Source organism: Sciurus carolinensis, chromosome 8, assembly GCF_902686445.1.
Source record: "Sciurus carolinensis chromosome 8, mSciCar1.2, whole genome shotgun sequence".
Taxonomy (NCBI): Eukaryota; Metazoa; Chordata; class Mammalia; order Rodentia; family Sciuridae; genus Sciurus; species Sciurus carolinensis.
The window spans coordinates 8,128,975-8,148,654 of NC_062220.1; the positions used below are offsets into that span (position 1 = coordinate 8,128,975).

A 19,680-nucleotide genomic window follows, 5' to 3' on the forward strand; every position below is an offset into this window, starting at 1 on the left:
GAAGAGCAAAGAGCAGGAGACCCGGTGCTGGGAAAGGCCCCCCTTATTCTCAGCGCATTCTCAGGGAGAAAGGACAAAGGCTACACCTTGAAAACTACTTGAAAAAGATAACTGCAAAGAATGAAAAGTGCCTTGAGGAAAAATAAAGCAGCGTGAGGGAAGAGAGGAAAAACTGGGCTGGGTTTTATAACAGAAAGGGCGGTCAGAGAAGGACCCCCCAGAGACCTGGACACACATGGACTAATCGATCAACTGACTTCCTGCTGTTCCAAAGGCAGTTTCAGGCAATCAATTTTTGACGTGGTTTTGTTCTCTCCACTGTCAACTAACTCAGGATTTGCTTCTGAGCCACAAAGACTGGTTAAGCACTTCATACAACAGTGGCCTCAACACATGCTTGAAATAGTTGTTCAATAAATGAAAAAAATATACCATGAAAGATTGTTGCAGAGATACACTGACACCAAGAAATGCTATATCCAGGCCACTTGACGAGGTTTTATGACGTTTGCCCTGGGACATCACTCACCATGACCCTCCTGGGGGGACAATTAGATTGGAATCAATTGACTGTAGCATGGTCAAGATCAATGGTCTGTAGCCTGGTATGTGCAGTTTCTGCTATTTAAGCCAAAACTCCAGAGAGATCACAACACACCACGGAGTCACAAATCTCTAACACTGAGTATTCCCCATCGCACTAATCTTGGAACCTGCGTATGAAAAGAGAAAAGTGGTTCCCTTGGGATGGGTTGATACTGGGGAACTCGTGTCGGATTGTACAAGTCACAAGAGTCTTTCCTAAACTCTCCTGTGCCCTCTCTTTAGTAATCTATGTCAGAATTTTGTTCTCATCATTTTACCAGTCTGTACTTTTTTGGAAAGTATTTTTTTTAAATATGTATTTTGAAAGTTATTTCATTGTCTCCTTTTCTCAACGCCTCTGCAGACTTACACCGTTTCCCCACAATTACTAAGGATCACATCTAAAAATGCTTTTAGCATTCTGAGGTGTGATCTGTATAAACCTGGGGAAAGAAATCCTGGCAATTAAATTACTGATTCATAGAGCAACTGCTGTGTGCTCGGAAACATCAAACAGAAGAAAGGGAGGTGGGCAAGGGGAAGGACGGAAAGATGAGCATGACCCAACCCTATGCTGGAGACGGAAGGCGACATTGACGTAAACGAAGCGCATGCACAGATACCAGTGGCTGAGAAGTGCTGTGCACAGGGCTGGGGAGATGGTTTGGAAACAGGCCCAACAGTGGATGGCCAAGCTAAGGAGTCGGGACTGCAGAGGCCTCACATGGCCCAGCCAGTCCTCAGTCCCCGCAGGTTCTCAAGCAGGAAGTAACTTGACCAGCATGCCTTCAGCAGAATGGTGAACTTGGCAGAGAACCTACTGGGGGTGAAGGTGGGTGGGCTGGAGCCCCGAGGCTCTTCATCCTGCCTTCCCCAGAAGAGGTTCTCTCTGCCCTTTTTTATTCAAGTTAAATTTCCACTGTAAGGAAACTCAGTCTGGTGTCCTCTCCTCTAAATGGGAAAGGTTTAGGATTTGCATTTTGATTGAAATAGTTTTTGTTTCTAAAAGTGCTAACTTAAGTGTTGAAAACCTTCCCTTCCTCTACCATTCCTGACTGCGGTGTCCATGTCCTTCCGTGGATGCAACAAGGTCAGCAGTGAGCATTTATTTAGTGCCTGTTGGAGTGACCACCACTTCTGAATGGGTGAAAGATGAAAACAGAGCTAGCAAGATAAAAATGCAGTGGGATCATTGAACTTCTCGAGCATGTGCGCTCTGACAGGAAGATTTTAGAATGGAAAATGCATAATAGAGGCTGTATCCTCAATCCTCTGAAGCCACACAACCGTGCCTTAATATGAAGTAAGCAGAACAATACTTCCAGGTACTTTAGAATGAGAAAAATGTTAATATTAAGACATTTTTAAAAGTTCAGACTTGTTGGCTCCAGCTGGCCTCTTACTCCCCAAACCACTCCTTGTAGGTAGAAAGAAAGTGGGGACCAGTTTTCAGAGACATGGGGTTTTGAAATGATGAAAGTGACCAGAGTGTGGGAACTTCCCACTCTTTACTGAGGATGCCATTTCCCATTTATATCGTCCCGTTGGAAGCTGGTGGAGTTAGCTTAGAAGGCAGTAAGCCACTTCTTGGAGCAGCTCAATGGCCACTGAAGGGCCTCTCCATGGGGGGCCCAAGCTTCTCACACAGAAATAGCTTGGGGGTTTGATTGCTTCCAACAGGGAGAAGAAATTAAAAACATAAAACACTCTCCCTTTCAAATGCATGGGTTAAATGCTCCATCAATCCCCTGCTCTCCTTCCAGTTCCAAGGGGCACAACTCAAAGGCTTCTGGCACACAGACTCCCTGTTTGGGGACCCCGGGGACATTCTCCTCTTGCCCCTTCTCATGCCTCCTAGGTCCTCCCTCTCTCTCACTAAACTAGACACTCAGATGAATGTGCGACGTAGTTCTGGAGAGTCAGTGCTTCCTGGCAGCAAAGAGCGGTTTCCTATCATTCCAATGCACTTTGTCTAGGCTGCTGTACACCCCTTCACTAGGGAGACAACTTCAAGGCAGCATATTTTATTTCAAATTTATCCTGGTCTCTGAAGTCGGGAATGTCAAGGTTAGGGCAGTATTGTAGCATAGAAAAAATGTGAGATGAACAGTCAGACACACCTGCTTCCTCTCCCTACTTACCAGGTATTCATCTTTCTGATGAAGTTGGTTTTTTGATCTGTAAGATGGGGGGTAATACTACATAACTCTTAAGGATGGAGTGAGAATTAATGGGGACAATATAGTTAATGGCAAACTGGGGTAGTTAATGGCAAACAATAAGCTTTTGGTAAAAGTTTGCTATTATTAGTTCTTTTGCTGATTTTCAGCAGCTTTGGGATTTAAATAACAGCCAGCAACTACACATAAAAGAAAGTCTTTCAGGTAGAGTATATGGATCGGGGCTGGGTAGCACAGCTGACATTGATTTAAAAGGAAAGAAATCCTCCAGAATAGATTAAGTGTAGTGAACTTGAGCATTTCAAACAAATGGGTGTGGTCTGGCAGGGGTACCCATGCAGCAGATCTGGAAAGAACACAGAGGGAGCCCTTCCCAAGTTAGGCTGTGTTCCTTCAGAATCTAATTGGCCACTGGGGGTATTTCTTCAGGGTGTGGGCTGAGCAGTGTGATGCTCACACAATTCCTGGTGAAGAAGTGACTGTGGGCTAGAAACCAGGGCAGATGATTCAGAAGAAACACCCAGGGGCACCCAGTGCTCCTGTTTGTGACAGGAACTTGTAGCTTCCAGTTTCCACACAACCTTACAAAGGACTGCCTACCTCTCCTGGTCTGGAAAGAGTGAAGATGGGTGTGGAGTCACAGTGATTACACTTCCGGTGTCTCTGCCCCCATCCCATCCAACACAGCATAGATCAGGTGGAGACGCCTCTAAATAATCTGCAGGAATCGTGATTTCCTGATTTTTCAGCCTTCTTTATCAGAAGAGCTGCCTTTCCAGGCTTAATGCTGTCAATCAATGGAGTGTGTGGGAAGAAACACTGACTCAGAAGCCTGTGAACTCCTGAGGTGCTGATGGGGGGGATTAGCTATTATGCAAAGAGAAAGCGGAATCAATTCTATTCTCCCCTGGCTGACAGTGGGCTTCAGTCACCAAAGGGAAAAGCAAGTCCTGAGAGCCATCTGCCAAATAGGAAGGCGAAAAGCCAAAGCCTTCTTCAGGGATAACCAAGAAGTATGCTAAGTTTCAAAAGGGGAAAAACCAAACCGCAGTTGGACGCTACTTTTACGCCTTTAAAAAGGGGGAAATAATCGGGACCGATTTCTTTACATTTAATGTAGCGATCCCGGAAACCAGCATACTTTATTTTCCTTCAAGATATTAGTCATGCTGTTTTCTTGACGAGATGATGGATTTCGAAGGACAATGAAAGCCTGCTCCCTTTGGGGGATACTTTCCGCTGTGGGGTGCGCGCGTCTGACCTTGTGGAAGCGCTTCCTACCGTTCGTTAGCGTCCTTGTTACTGCAACAAACTTGGTCTACTTAATAAGAAAGCGCAAGGTGAGAACCATCCTTCGGCACACTTCGCCGTCCACACCCGGACCTCAGCCTGGCCCCGGCACCCGCTCCACTGCACGCGGCTCGAGGCACGCTCTACCGGCTCTCCCTGCCGGCCACCTGCGGCGGAGCCTGGGCAGCTCTGCCACTGCGAAGCCAGGGACTCTGAGCGATGCGGCCCCGGGGGTCCTGCTCCCCAGAGGACACCGGCCTTGCGGAGAAGAGACTGAGCATCAGAGGTCTCTTACAAAAGCAGCGCTGGCGGAGACGCGGATCCCGGCGCAGCGCCCGTCCGTCACCCGAGCGCGCTTTCCCGCGCGCCCCGGCCGGCGCAGCACCCGTCTGGGTGGGAGCCGGCGGCATGCAATACTTGCCTCTCTCCCCGTCCGCCCTGGCTCAGGTGTGCAGCTCGCCTTTGCTATGCAGGTGGATGTCCCACCGGCCAGACAGACTTCCCGGGCTGCAAGCACCCTCCTTTGTCGCCTGCAGCTGGAATTCCTGCAGGCTGCTGCGACCTCGCCGGCTCAAACTCTGGGCTGGAGAGGCAGGTGGAGGGAGGATGGAAAACACGGAGCGGAGTCTGAGGCTCTGGCAGCGGGTCCGACTGTACAGGGGCAGCCGCGCTACCGTATCCGAGGAGAGGCCTAATACATGGACTGGAGTTTTGTTTTTTAAATGTGGTTTAACCTGCAGCCCCGACACAGCACACAAGAGAGTGTGCCTCTTCTGATGTCTGCCTCAGAGGCCCTCAAGGTTAGAGGTCTGCGATTCTGCTGATCTCCAAGGAAGGCCGCACACCCTGACCTTTGGGGATGAAACTTTATTCATGGTTCGGTTTTCACTTCCAGGAAGATGATGTCTCTCCTGGATGGCATCGATAGCAGCATTAGCCAGGAAAGGGTTGCTGTACTGATGCTGTAGGTGGGGAAGAGACTCAGAGATGGTTCCATAGGGACCGTTCCTGAGTGGAACATTTGGTACTCTGGAATCGGGAAAAAATAGAATGTTTGCTGATTTTCCTTGAACTCAGACTGACCTCTTCGCTTTCCAGTCTTGCTCAACAGCTGGGCGGTCCCATCCCTCCTAGGACACTGGTTACCTCTTAACACTCCACTTCTGGTTGGGTGGGCACCCCTCCTGCTGTCTCTTTCTTTCTTTTTCTTCCCCTTCCTCCTCCCCTCTCCTTTGGGAAGGTTCATTTGGCCCACACTCCCAGAAGCATCTGAGTATTTTGGCATCCTATAAAATCAAGTCTTTTTCTGTCATCTCTATGTTGCTTCTCAGAGCAAGAAGAGGCAGGGGCAGTGGGAAGGAGGCAAGGGGAGGCTTACTCAGGCAGAGGCTGTGCTTTAGGGTCCAGTAGCAATGACTTCTTCCCCTGCTCCCCACCAAATTGTCAGGCAATATCAGAGACAGGAGTTTGCAAAGGGCAGGGGCTGATGTGGAGGCTTGGTGGGGGAGGGACATTTGGATTATGGACTACAGAGGTGCCAGGGGAGTTGGGCCCATGGAATAGTTCTGGGTTGGTTACAGCGGTGGCACTGGATATATATGTTTGTCAAAATGAATGTAACTCTACATTTAAAAGGGTGAGTTTTACTGTCTGTAAACTTTAAGAACATGCTGAAGCTACATAATAAAGATTAATTAATTTATCAAGTTTAAGGACTTTTTAAGTCACTGAGATCAGTTGTTCCTCTTTCTCCTTCATCTCAGAAGGCCCTGCAGGGTCATGATTAAGCTTATTCACTGCAGAGAAACCAGTCATGAGCTTGGAATTTAACAGGTAAGTGTCCAATGGTAGACTTATCCTCTGCGTGGTGCAGGGTCAGCAGCTGCCTAGCAATACATAGAGACCCATTCCTTCTTTATTCTCCATGGCAGTGAGTATGGATTCCATGCAAGAGACCAGAAAGATCTGTAGCAAGGCTGTGGGCCAGAAGCAGGAAAGAAGGGCCAGGTCATAGACAAAGCAGCAGAGGGAAGCACCTGCTGACCTGAGAACAAACACAACAGATCTGGTAGCTGAAAGCAGTCTTCTCAAACTGGATTCACAGACAGTGCCCAATTCCCAGTAGGTCCACAGTTGGGTTAGACAGTCTGCACATCTAAGGAGCTTCCCTGGCCATTTTTTGAAGAAGACTAGCATCAGTACTGGGAAGTTTGGACCACCAAACCCAGAGCAACACACTGTTTCTAGGACAGGAAAATTCTACAGGTGCAGGGAGGAAGTGACCTGATGCCCTTGTTAGGAGCCAGGATGGCAGGCTGGCAGGCCATCAGGGTCAGAGGAAGCTGCTTGGGTTTGTGAGGACTTTCCTTGGGTGCTACAGTCAAGCCCCCTAGAGACTCAGGGAGCAGAGGGAGATGGGTAGTGAGCACAGGGAGAGCATCCACCAGGGACCTGGCCAGGTGCAGCAGGCTGTCTGGGCTGCAGTGCTGGGAAGAAGGAGGGGAAATCACCAGTGTCCTCTTAGGCTGGCTACCAGCATCTCCCCAGCACCTAACCTAATGCACAGGTACTGCAGCCAATCAATGAAAGTCTCTTGAATGAGTGAATAAGTGACTGCTACTCAGCTGGACTCTTTCATGGGTGTTACTTAATTTTAACCTTACAGCCACCTGTGGGAGACAGACTGCTATCCTTTCTGTCTGGGGCATCTTCAATGCCCAGAGAAGTGAATTTTCCCAGTCTCACGGTTGACAAATGCAAGGGATATTTTAGCAAAGGGTGAGCAAAGATAAGCCCAGCAGGTTTCTTACCTCACTATTGGAATTCTGGCAATGGACTTGAGTGATTTATATTGGAAAGCATAGGAAAGACTTATTTTCTAAAGAATGATTAAAATTTAAGATCAAATCAGTAGCTCTTACATGTTCTGTTTTGGATATCGGTTCTATGACAGTAAGGTCTTTAATGATGGTTCCAGATTGAGAGACAACAGAAAACTTGTCTGCATTTTCTTGGGAATTATTTAAATGGCTTAACACTGTTGACATTATTATTTTGGATTCTATTCTCTTTCATGCATCAGACAGGAAGTGTGGATCGATAGAATCCAGTTGGTACTTGCAGACTTCCCATTGAATAATCTCTTCTTAAAAGCAATTGGCCCTTCAGAACAAAACAAAACCCAACACCGCTAGAACTTATCAACAAGAGAGGCCTGCTAGCCTCTGCACACTTACAGCCTCTGCACACTTACAGCCTCTGCACACTTACAGCCTCGGCCACTACCATTGTAGGTTCTTAGCCCCTTTGGTTCTTCCTTCCACATTTCTCTAGATGAAACTAGATGAAACTGTGTCATGTTATTTCATGAATATCACCATTTTAATAAAACTGAAATTAAGCTATTATCTTACCTAAAATTATATTTGTATCCTTGAGTTTATTAACTCTTAACCTCAGACGTGTGAAATAAGATAGAACCAATTAGAGACATTGCTGACCCTGGTTTCATATTTGATATTGATATTCTTTAGGTTTTTGAAGAATGAACAGAATAAATGAATCTCGTCTCATCATAAAAGGTAGATATTTAAGCCTAACAATGTAGTGATGCCTGAGATTCAGATCTCAGAGCAGGAGATAGACACCAATACCCATGTGCAGGAGGGCAGATCGGGGCAGACAACGCACTCCCAGACTCTTAGTTTTAGCAGCTGCATGAAAGACATAGAAGCTGAGCACTCATTTGTTAAGGCCATGAAAATAAAAAAGGTAGAATAATTGAAAAATTTAGAGAGTACTACAGTTGAACCTATCAAAAAGGCTAACTTAAGGTTAAGTCAATAAAAATCTTAGCAAATAGTCTCTAAATATGAATGTTAAGTCACAAGAGGGAAAGAAAGGGCCATTAAATGCACCAGGAGGTGGTTTTCTCCTGCATTTCCTCTGGAAGGAGATTAGCTGGGGAGCAGGCTGGGGACCATTCCTGCCCTCACAATCCAATTCTTGGTGGTTACTAGTTTCTGCCTGATCTGTCCCTTGACACGTAATTATAAGCTGATATGATACAGCAGGTGGCTTCCCTCCTTCCTGGTGTGGGAGGTCTCCTGTCTCTGCTAGAAGGTGCCGCATCTGTCCCTTGCTGTGGGAAGAGGTGCCTCATGAAGGCCTGAGCAGGGATTGGCAGAATTTGGCAGCAGGAGGTGGCAAGCTCTTTCTCGGTCTGCAAGAGTCCCAGGCTCACTCTGGGGCTATGGGTTCTTTTTAATGGCCGGAGAGCCCAGGCTTCACGGTCTTTTCCTTTTGTTTAATTGTAGGCATCAGAGGGGGACCATCCTTGGGGTTAGAGCGCAGTGGCCTTTGCTGCAGCAGCCCTTTCCTCCTGGGACTTGCCCATGGGCTCTGCTGAGCCCGGCTGCCGTGTTAATTATATTTTCCCTTAGTTGGCAGAATACAAATCAGCTTGGTCATACTTCTATTTCCTCCAGACACGACGCAGCTGAGAGGGAATTTGGCTGAGTGCAAACACGAGGAGAAGGTTCCCAGCTCCCGATGTTTTGTCTTCCCCGAATTTGAGTGCTTCCACCTCAGACAAGGACAGGGGGACAGTGCCCCAGATTAAAGTAAGAATCCTGGTATTGACGAGGCAGGTCTTCCTCAGCTGTCTTTTCAGGAACTCCTTTCCACTCCCCCTGAATCTCCCCTGGTGATTGGTGGTGTTGGGGGGTCTGCGGGCAGGCCTTGCTTGGGCACCCCTCTCTTCCGGCATAAAGCATTGTTAATCTCTTCCTCCTTGAGAAGAGAGGTGGTGGTGACACTTCTGGGCCTGGCAAAGGTATGCTGGCCCTGAGGCTCTCTGCTGGCCTCTAGTGTCCCAGCCTGGGCACTCAGCTGGCACAGCTAAAGTGGTTGGTGCAGACTGTGACCCTTGCAGAAGTTTCTCGAATTCTCTCAGGGCTGCAGAACTCTGGGCCCACCAGCATGCACTGCTCCCAACTACCTGGGGAATCTGTCTCCCTGACCTTGCTCACTAGGGTCCACGTACTCCCCGTTTTTCCTTTGCCTGGCCCAGTTACTGTGCAGCAAATTTCCCTGTGGGCCAATAGCCCACTTTCCCCAGGACTTAATCATATGTGTTAGGCCACTTGATTGACTGTTGTCATGCTGCCCAGAAAGCCTCTGCTCTTCCTTGCAGAGTTCTTCCCAAGAGCCCAGGAAGCCCTTGGACCTGGACCTTCCTTTCTCCTGACGTGCCTGAATCCCAGGTTAGGGATCAAGTGAGAACTTCAGCTAAATAAGAAGACTGGTCTCAGTCACAGTGCTGTCAGTCTTTGGGAATGTACAATGCCTTCACAACGTCACTGGAACTTCTGCAGTGGGTCATTAGCCCCATTGCTTTGAAAAGTTCACGAACTCCAGCAAACAGTTGTTATGCTGAAAAGAATACCTGAATGACTGCCTTTCAAGGTTGAGGAAGACCCACACAGTACAGAAAGTTCTGGAGCAGACATCAGGGTGACCTTAGACATTAACCAGTCACAAGAAATGAGCAAGTTGGTTCTTTCTGGGGGCTCAGCGTGCTCACTTGTGGAGCCAAGGGTTTAGACTAAAGCCCTCTCTGCCTCTGCCTGTCTTCTACTGTGGCCACGACTGTTCCCACAGTGAGGAGCACAGTTCTCCCCACAGTTCACCACCTGCGTTCCCCCCTGTATCTCACAGACTGGGAAACTAGGAAAGCACACAGTTTTGCACAGCCTATAAACCGGTCTCCCAAGAGCCGGAGGCCTGACTTCCCAGTGTCTCTTCTGGCTGCAGGGACAGCCTTTTCTGCGTGGCTCAATAGTCTCACAGCCTTCTCCATGGGAATCACTTCCCCTCACCTGGTGAACTCAGTGACGCAGTTGAACTGAGTGTCTGGAATCACGTGTGAATTTCCCCGTGGTAGGTGCTGCTGTGTGAGGTGTTTCTGGAAGCCTTGCAGAGTGACAGTGTGAGCGTATCGCACGGGTTCCTACTAATTCCAATACTAGGAAAAGACCCCAAAATGTTCCCCAAAGCCCCCTTAGACTCTTTTTTATTTTTTGTAGTTGTTGATGGACCTTTATTTTATTTATTTATACATGGTGCTGAGAATCGAACCCAGTGCCTCACACATGCTAGGCAAGTCTCTACCACTGAGCCCCAGCCCACCACTTAGACTCTTAATCTCACCTGAAAAATGACGGACTTGGTGCCACACGCACTACTGCTGGTGAGTATCAGTAGCCAACATAAGACATACGTGATAAATATGTCCCCAGTTCACACACACACACACACACACGCCTGTGCAGGTGACTGACCCACACTCCCTAGAGCCGAGATACTCTGGAGAGGAGTTAGGACCCGTCTAGTCACTGACCTGGCATTCATTATTGCTTCAACTCTCCGAGCCTTAGCCTTGGAACACACTAGAGCCAAGGTCTGCCCCATTCCTAACCTTCAACTGCCTTTGATTGCAGAGGACTGGTTGTTTATCCTGTATCTTCATGTCACCCATGCGGTCATCTTTTGGATGTCAGGGGACTGCTCTCCTACCACGAAAGGGAGTCCTGTTCCTCCAAACAAAGCAGCATGGAGAGAGACGCCAATCACAGTGATGATTACGGAAGAATATTAAACACCCAGGAACACACAGAGATAAAGGTCAAGGAAATTATGTCCACCTGATGGAATATCATATAGCCATGAAAATATCAGAGTGTAAAAGAATAATTTCAGGTTGACTTAATCTATCCTCTTAACAGACATTTCTCGGACACTGCCCCGTGCCACGTGCTACCTTCTGTCCTGCAGGACAAGGATACACAGCACAGACACAGCATGCCTGTGGAGCTTGCTGATCGTTACTGCTACATGCATTGCAGACTTCATTCTGTTTAATTTCCTCCACAGCTAAATCAGGCAGGTCTGTTACCATTCTTCAGTTTATGGATTAGGACACCCAGGACCAAACCCTGAGCCAACAGTGACCGACAGGAGCCTCTTCCTGGTTTTATCTGACCCAATAAATACATGCAGCTTCCTCAACTAGTTTAATGATTTCATTATTATTATTATTATTATTATTATTATTATTATTATTTTTACAAAGGAACATATTAAACTTAAGTAATTGTAAATGCACAATTTACAAAGGTTCTGTGATTTCGGCCCCATTTCTTTTCCTGCAGAAGTGTAGTAAAGCGGTTATTCTGTCAAACTGTTTTACATCTGCCTCCCTCAAGATGCCCTGAAGCATCATTGAAAAGGGACCAACTGCCTGGGAGGAAGATCAATGGATGGCCTGGCTTAGTTCTAAACGACATGAATAATGGTGCTTCTCTCTTTCCCCAGAGAACCTATTTCAATGTCAGATTGACAATAATGTGTGAATTTTTTCTTATGTAGCCGGGAGAATGAGTTTGTTTTAGTATCCAGAACACAGCTCTGTATTTTGCTACTAGCTAAGTCCAGTTTTTAATAAGTTGCCATATATAGATGTGGTGGGAATTCAGAAAAGCCTTGTTCTGGATTAAGATTTTTATGAAACAAAGGGGGACTTGATTCATTTTTATGCCCTGGCCAAGCACATAATCCCTTCCCCTCTACACTACCTGTTCACATGGTTGCTCCCTCTAATCATGAGCAAAGCATCACATCATATCCTATTATCTCAAGAACAGAATTGGAAGGTGGGACATACGATAACTAGAACTTTATGTCATTAAAAAAATAACATTCTCATGACTGAAATATACACCCACTCAATGCTGTGCTGTAGTTACACAGTTAAAAATAACTATAGCAATTGATTTGATTTTTACTCAGTGGAGCCAAATGTTTAATAGGGTTTTTCTCCTCTAAGAATTTGTCATTTTACCAGGTAAAATGCATTTTAAAACACAAAGTCCCTGGATTTGACACAACTATGACTGCAACAAATACCCCCCCCCCTTCATTTTCTCCATTCCCCTCCCACCCCACAGATCAAATGCTGTCACACACAGGCAGGGCGTGGTTGCCGGGGATTTCCTACCTACCAAGAGTTTTGAACAGGGACGAGACCATTCCATTCGCCAGTTTTCAGTCTATTGCTGAGTGCCCTTGTGGGGTGGTGCTGGCTGGCCCTGGGACAGTGGTGGCTCCTTAATCAACCTGGCTTCCCCAGGAAGGGACAAGGACTTCCACCCTGGACAGCGGGGAGCTCCAGGGAAGTCCCTTGTTCTACTTTGGAGCACTAGGGAAAACTTCCTGGGTGAAGGGTTGTCTAGTCACTTTACAGATGAGTTGGAATTAGTCAGGTATAAAATGGGACCAAGAATGTTCCGGTCAGACTTGTTTCATGTGAGATGAACACAGCACTTCCTCTAATGCTGGCACTGGGAACGCCATAGTCCCATGGAACCGCTTAGTGAGACTACTAAGCACAACAAGCCCATCAGGTGCTTTGCCTCTTGACCTTCCCCTTCGACTCCCTTCCAAGTCCCTGTGGCTTCCAAGAGCACAATCCTGGACCTTCAACTCTTGAGTCCTGGGGCCACCTTCGACTCCTATTGTCTCCTTATGGTACCATGAGCCATTGTCTGCACCATTTTCTAGGTCTTCAAAACCCCAACAGTGCAAGACTGTCCCCACTTGCCGTAGTGCTGGGACCACGGTGGGCTCTTGATGGCTGCTTGTGGGATGAATAGACCAGGACGTGTTTAACCTCCCAGGGACTCTCTGACAGTTCTAACTTCCAGGATGTGTTTAGCCTCCCAGGGACTCTCTGACAGCTCTAACTTCCAGGATGTGTTTAGCCTCCCAGGGACTCTCTGACAGCTCTAACTTCCTTCTGGACATTTTCTAGAGTTTCTGATTCTGCTATAATCTCTCCTGCTCTCCTTCAATGTAGACTATATAGAAATGGAGTTGAAGTTTTTAACTGACTGGCAAAAAACTTAGAAGCTTCCAGCAGTTTCCAGAAACACCAGAGAATCCCTGAGGTCCTAGGGAACCTACAAGTTTTCTGGCCCAGGCTCCGGGTTCTTAGAACAACAATCTCAGAGTGGACCCACTAATGTAGCTGGAGAACACAGTGGTGCAGAATTCGGTGGGACAAATTTGATACCCATGGGTAGTTGGGGTCTTTTTAGAGAAAGTGACACTGGGTCAGGTGCCTGGGTATTTGAATGAAGTCCCTCTGATCTGCCCTGTTGGAAGGTGGACCAGACCTCTGGGTACCACCAAGCCATCTCCACTTCCCAGGTCCTGTGAAATGCTGCCTGTGAGTTCATGGCCCAAGGGTCGTTGAACAATGAGGGACTGAGCAGACACATGGGCAACAGCCAGGCCACATGTGACAATGGGACACCATCACAACCTGCTGCAACCAGTCCAGGAAGCCAAAGCACAACCTCTGCAGCCATCAGCCCCAAACAGCTCGGACTTCAACAAGTGCCAGATTGCCTAAGTTTTGTACAAGTTTTCCAATTTCAGACCAACCAGAGAAAGCCCCGTCTATCTCCCTGGCCAACAGCATGAGATGTGGGGCTTGCAGTCAGCCACTCCAGCTTCCCCAGGTCACAGCCTCCCCCAAGGGCACACCTGAGATGTCCCTCTTTTCCACTGTGAAGCTTGCCTTTCCCCAGCTTGCCTTTGATTTCCTGCCAAACTCCAGTGCTGGTGGTGGACTGTGCTATGGCAGGTTCTGAATAAGTAGCCCTGGCTGGTTCTCAGCTGGGTGCTGTTTAGTTTCACACTGTGCTCTGTGACAGGATGTTAAGGTGGACACCCATTCCTTCACAATGTTCCAAGACCCTAAATACCTTCCGTCAACACAGAAACAGGTGACCTCAAACAGATATCTCACCCTTGAACTCTGGACCAGTGTCAGAAGGTCCATGTGGGTGGACCTGGCCTGGAGAGGTTTAGGTCTCCAGGAGAAGGGGAGGTGGGAGACAGCAAAGGGGGTGTGGAACTCTGTCATCCCAAGATTGAATTCTCTGATTCTGCTGTAATCCTTGAGTTTCCAGCCTGCCATAGTTTAGGTAAGTGTCCTCCAAAGGTTGATGGCCCATGTGTGAAAGATTGTTCCTAGGGTGACACTATTGGGAGATGGTGGAACCATTAGGAAGTGGGGCCCAGTAGAATATCCTTAGGTCATTGGGGGCATGTCCTATAAGGGGATCATGTGACCCCAGTTTCTTCCTGTAAGGAAAAATGCAGCTCAGCTCCGACCGGCGGTGGCTCTAGCCCTTCTGACAGAACTGGCGCTCCATAAGCCCGGTCTGATTTGGGCTCAACAATAGCTCCCAGAAATCCACAAGGGACACAGAACCTCACGCAAGAGACTTTATTATGCAGACGACTAGCGCGTCTGCTCCAGGGCTGGAAAGAAGGGAAAGAGAAAGATGGCGTGGATGCTTCTCCCAGATATTGGAATCTCCCCGGCTGGAAGGAACCAATAGCAGAGGAGAATACTTGCAAGCTGACTGATGAACCAATAGCTAGCTAGCATGTTCAGACTGACAAACTAGGATATAACTGGGAAGCAGGAAATGACTGTAGCGTAGACCGGAAATTCCTGCAATGTAAGTGGTGGGCAGAGCAACTTTCAGACTGGCAAGTTAGGTTGTGGTGCAATGGAATGGGTGGGAGATCGGCTTTGCTTTGTATTACACTTCCTCTTTCTCTTTTGCTTCTTGGCTATGAAGTGAGCAGTTTGCACTGCTACACAGTCCCCATCCCGGGCATCAGTTACATCTCACAGAGAACCAAAGCAATGGATCCCCAAGATCTTGGACTAGGACCTCAAACTGAGAACCCAAATAATCCTTTTCTCTTTATAAGTTATTTGTCTCAGGTATTTCACTATAGTAGTGGAAAGCTAACTAACACACCGACAATTGAAATCCACAAATCTTGAGAGGTAATGAATACAAAATATTCTTCTTGGGTTGGGAGCAATTTGCCAAACAAAAGCAAATCCAGTGAGCACCTATTCTAATAGTGTTCTGGAGACATCAGTCCTTGGTCTGCTTAAGTGGGGTGTGATTGGATGGCCATGGAACAGAGGAACAATAAGACAGTGTATCCCGAGGGCTACGTTCAGTGAGGGAGTCTGAAAGGGATGTGTAAGGGGCAGAGGCGGCAGGCAGGGAGCAGCTGCAGACATTGCATTGGAACCCTCTGGAAGTCAATAGGCAGGTGCTGTTTCATGCTTGGTCTCCATTTATGTCAAGGGAGAGAGTGAAGCTTCCATGAAGAATCCAGGAGGTCAGTTGCTGCAGGCCAGGCCAGCTGCCCCTGGGCCCTAGAGAAGGCAAATGCCCTCCTCCATGGCTCATCCTCCTCAGCATTTGTTCCTTCATTCATGTCAAATGGAAGATGATCAGGTACAGCAATGTCCAGGAGAGACCCCGGCCCTGCAGGGAAAGAGAAGGATGGGAGGAGGGTCCCTGAGGTGATGGTCCCTGAACCGAAGTTGGAGACAAGGAAAAATACATTTAGGGAGGCAACGGCTAGGAGATCAGCTCGGAGGGTCAAGTTTGCAGAAGGAGAGGAGATGGAAGGGTGGATAAATTGACGTCTAACCAGGTGGTGGAGGCCTGAAAAGAAGGTCAGCAACCCCTGGGTTCCAGACAAAACTATGAGGGACACGCCCAAGGACAACTCGGAGGGAAGTTCATTTCTTTGCCATCTTTTATTATAACAGAATTATCTCCAAAACTGTTGTCCTGGGGAGGTTAGAAGTAAGTCTATGTTTATGTCTAGAAGTATGTTTCTATTTTATGCTCGAAAGCTGGTAGGCTTGGGCTTCAGGCTTCGGCAGGAACGTTCCAATGACCCTTATTGCTGGGGCTTCCCTTGAAGTTCACAGAGGGTGAAATGCCTCAAGTGGCAAAGCAGAGTGCAGACGTCAGGTTGGCCTGTGTTGCAGGCTTGGGGTTGGCACATGGTCACAAGGCTTTCGTGACAACTTCCCCCAAATGTCAAGAATGTGCAGTTCTCCTGCTGAACCTCAGCTAGAATTCCATTGTGGTTCATCCATGATCATGTTTATTTTCCTTCCTTCTGTTTCTTTCTTCTCTCCTTTCATTGCAAAGTAATGAGCCCAGAGTGAGAAGCTCCATCTGTGACCAGGGGAGTTCATTCTCAGCATGTCCAGATAACGGTGAGCGGAAGGCGTTGGTACGTTCTGTAAGTGTACGAGTCCCCCACCTGGGATGTCAACAGATGTTGCTCCTTGGCTGGGAGCATGGACCCAACTTCTGTATCAGCCCAACTTTGCCTCGCGGAGAGGTTTTGGACACAGTGTTAGGTACCGCTTCCTTTAAGTGGGAGACAACCGAGGTCTGTTGACAAATAACATTGCTTGATAAATCTGACTGTTGGAAAATCATCTTTTCCTTTGGAAAAGTAAAGCTTTGTGGAAGCTCCTCCAGGTCCCTTAACCGGGTCCCCCTACCACCAGCCTCTGTCCACCCCAGCCCGGCTGTGGAGCATTCCCACCAGCACTGCAACCCTGCAGGGCTGAGTCGGAGCCCAACTCCCTCTTGGCTGCTTGGACAGGCTTCTTTCTCTGGAATCTGAAGTCTAAACCCCCTCCACTCGGATTTCCCCCTTCCCTCGGTCTCTTGCCTTCCTGTTGCACCCCACTGCTTGGGAGAAGTTGCAGCCGCTCTCCACTGCCTACCAAATAAAAGTCCCAGGTCCTTAACCCGATGTCATGCCGTCTGCAGCCACTCTGGCTGCTCCACATTGCTGCTGGTTTTTAGCAGTCTCCTGGGGCCCCGCCAGACATTCCTCCCCTGTTAGAAGAAGCCTCTCTTCACTCCGCAAGGGTACATGTCACGCAATCTGCCAGTTCATCACTGCTCACTCGTTGACATGGGTGGATCTTAGATCATCAGTAATTCCAGAACGGCTTACACTGCCGTCAAAGCCAGCCCCTGACGGAGAGGTTGCTTAGATAAATCCTTCTTACTTTCTACCAAATACTATATTAATTTTTACATGTCTTGGTCTAGATTGTAAGTGCTTTAATGACAGTCACCAGGTCTGACTTAAAGTCTGGCGCAGGTGAGGTGCACCCCAGGAAACTGACAATTATTTATTTCCGTTCAGCTCTCCACCCAGGCCCTCCTACCACCTGCTGCTGCTTCCCACAGCCCAGGGCCCAACGAAAAAAGAAAGCAGGCAAACAAAGAATTCTAGAGAAAATGAGGCTTGTCTGTCTGAGTTTCCTGAGCTCCAGCCTTTGGTCCTGTGGCTCAGGGGAAAACTTCAGGAGTGTCCCTGTGAGCTCAGCGGGCAGGGACAGCCCCTCCAGTGCAGCCGTATTGGATAAGAACCCTTGAGGCTGCCCTTGGGGAATCAAGGCAATAGGTTGTCCTCTCCAGATGAAAAAGAATGTGCTCACTTAAATATAAATCACAAAAGCTGCAGTTCTACCTAGCAGATGGGTTCCCCTTATGAGGCTTTCAAGATGAGGAGATGAAGTTCAGAGATACAAAAAGAAAAAGGGTTTGGCTATCATGGTTATTTGTGCTTGGGGAGAGTTATAAACACTTCCCTCCAATTCACTTGCATGTAAAGACATGCTCACAACGGGGTGCTCAGCTCTGTGGAATGGTGGCCTTGATCTCGTTTGCCACAACGAGACAAGCAAGAGTCTTACTGAAATATAAAGAAAGACATGGTTCTCCACTGGAGTGTATTTTGTGTGCATTGTTGCTGTCTAGCATATTACTAAATACGAAGTCGATTGAATCAATATGCTTTCTTATCTATGTTAATAGCCAATTCATCAGTCTCTCCACTCATCGACAAATGGCCTACATTGACAAATAGTATCTGAGATCATAATTTCCTCGATAGTAGCTTATAATGCAATCAAAAGCAGTGCCCCTTTGGAAAGTCGTTAAAACAAGCCCTTCAGGAGAAGCCATGTGGGGCGTCCTTTCTTCATGCCTGGGTCACAGGTACCTTGGAAAATGTGGTTCGGGGTTAGTACGCTGAGTCATTAAGATGGAGGTTTTATTCTTTGGATCTATTTTTCTCTGATCATGTGCCTCTTTCCCACCCCTTTCTTGTGGTAACCCCTTCTTGTCATATGGAGATTCAAACTCAAGAGTGGGATGTGGAATCTTGATGAGTTTGTAGCCCCTAATGGAAAGAAGTACGTAATCACCCATTTGGACCAGGGAGCTCTTTTGCTGAGGTTAACTGTGCTTCTTCGATTTACAAACCGTGCCATCGGCTCTGTCAAAATCAGGGCTAATTTGAAGGCTTTCAGGGAGGTTGGATCACCCAGGGTCCTAGGTGTCCCAACACATAGAAAGGAACACCCAAACCAGTTTAGGAAGTTCCTGACTCTTTGGGATTCACTGAACAGTCTGACTCATCCCCTGCCGCTCTTTGTTTTCTCAGAGGCCACCAGAGAGTAGCCCTGCCCCTTCCCTATTTATTGCCTATCACTACATCTGATGGGGAAAAACCAAAAGCCAAAAACTCACTCGAGCTATGCAGATGGATCCTGTTCATTAATACCCATCATCTGCAGCTGACGGGTGTGAACACTCCAATTACTGATGAAATGGGAATGGGAGGGACAGGGTAAGCCACCCGCAGGTGACAGCTTGGTGACTTAGTTTCAGGGGATTAGATCTTTATGACAGTTGGACTGAGGTGGAATGTGAGCCAGCTGACTCAGATATCTCTCGCTGCAACTGACCGGTCTGCAGAGACTCTCCTGATCTTAAAGTTCCTCGGGAGACCCTCTCTCAGGGGAATGGCCACCTCAGCCACCTTCCCAGGAAAGTATTCCCAAAGCTGGCGGCCTTGAGGGGACTAGATGAAAGGGCCATCCCTCCTGGACCAAGAAACATTCCTGCCCTTACCTCTTGAGGAAGACTGATTTAGAAATGAGCTCAGGGCAAACAACATTCTATTTGCTGTTACAGTAAAATTGTGTGGTGCTCGCTGGGGGTGTGAGTCCTGCCCGGGCCTCTAATGTTGCTTTGACACTAAGGTCAGTGACAGGACTGCACTTTACCGTAGGGAGACTGACGCTTGTTTCCCACAGACCTATCATTAGGAGAATGACACCATGATTTTAAAATCGCTTCTCCTTCGATCTCATGCAGGTAGAAGGCATCTACCATTATGAGCATTTGTCAGGATCAATGGAGCCCTTTAATGACCCCGTCGCGGCCTCAGAAAAAATACAGGGCTGCCACCTGAGGCAGAGCCACTGCAGATGAGTGGATTCCCCCATCCAAAGGACCCTTAAGCACCAGACTTATTTTGGCAGAAATAGCTGCCCCCAGTTTCTGCTTATTTGCTATCCCAGAGAGAGTAGTCCTTTGCCGATGACTCCTTAATACGACGCACACTGGTGCCTCTGAGCTTCTTAGGCTCCTGGCCCCCCCACAGCGTGAGATTGCAGTAGGACTTTTGACTTCTCTGTTTATCTGCCGCCTTGCTGATGAGCCTCTAGCTGCCTGTTCTTCCTCTTGTCAAGTCCTGCCTGGAGCACTCCTCCCAGGACAGTCCTCTAATTGGTGTTGGACCTTTCAAGGGCTGGGCAACCGGATGATGATTTCCACTAGCACTCTGCATT

The 19,680-nt window shown here is 47.9% G+C and overlaps 1 protein-coding gene across 2 annotated transcripts in view; it reads right to left on the bottom strand.

Annotated features, from left to right (window-relative positions):
• The window catches only part of Cntnap2 (contactin associated protein 2), a 1,961,892-nt gene that overhangs the window by 50,828 nt on the left and 1,891,384 nt on the right, over positions 1-19,680 (bottom strand). Inside the window, exon 22 of one of the 2 annotated variants that reach the window (XM_047561470.1) lies at positions 15,001-15,481. The exons of the other annotated variant lie outside the window; for it this stretch is intronic. Within the exon in view, the coding sequence (XP_047417426.1) occupies positions 15,294-15,481 (188 nt within the window). The 3' untranslated portion in view covers positions 15,001-15,293. Of the gene's footprint in view, positions 1-15,000; positions 15,482-19,680 lie in introns of those variants that run through there. 2 annotated transcript variants of the gene reach the window in all.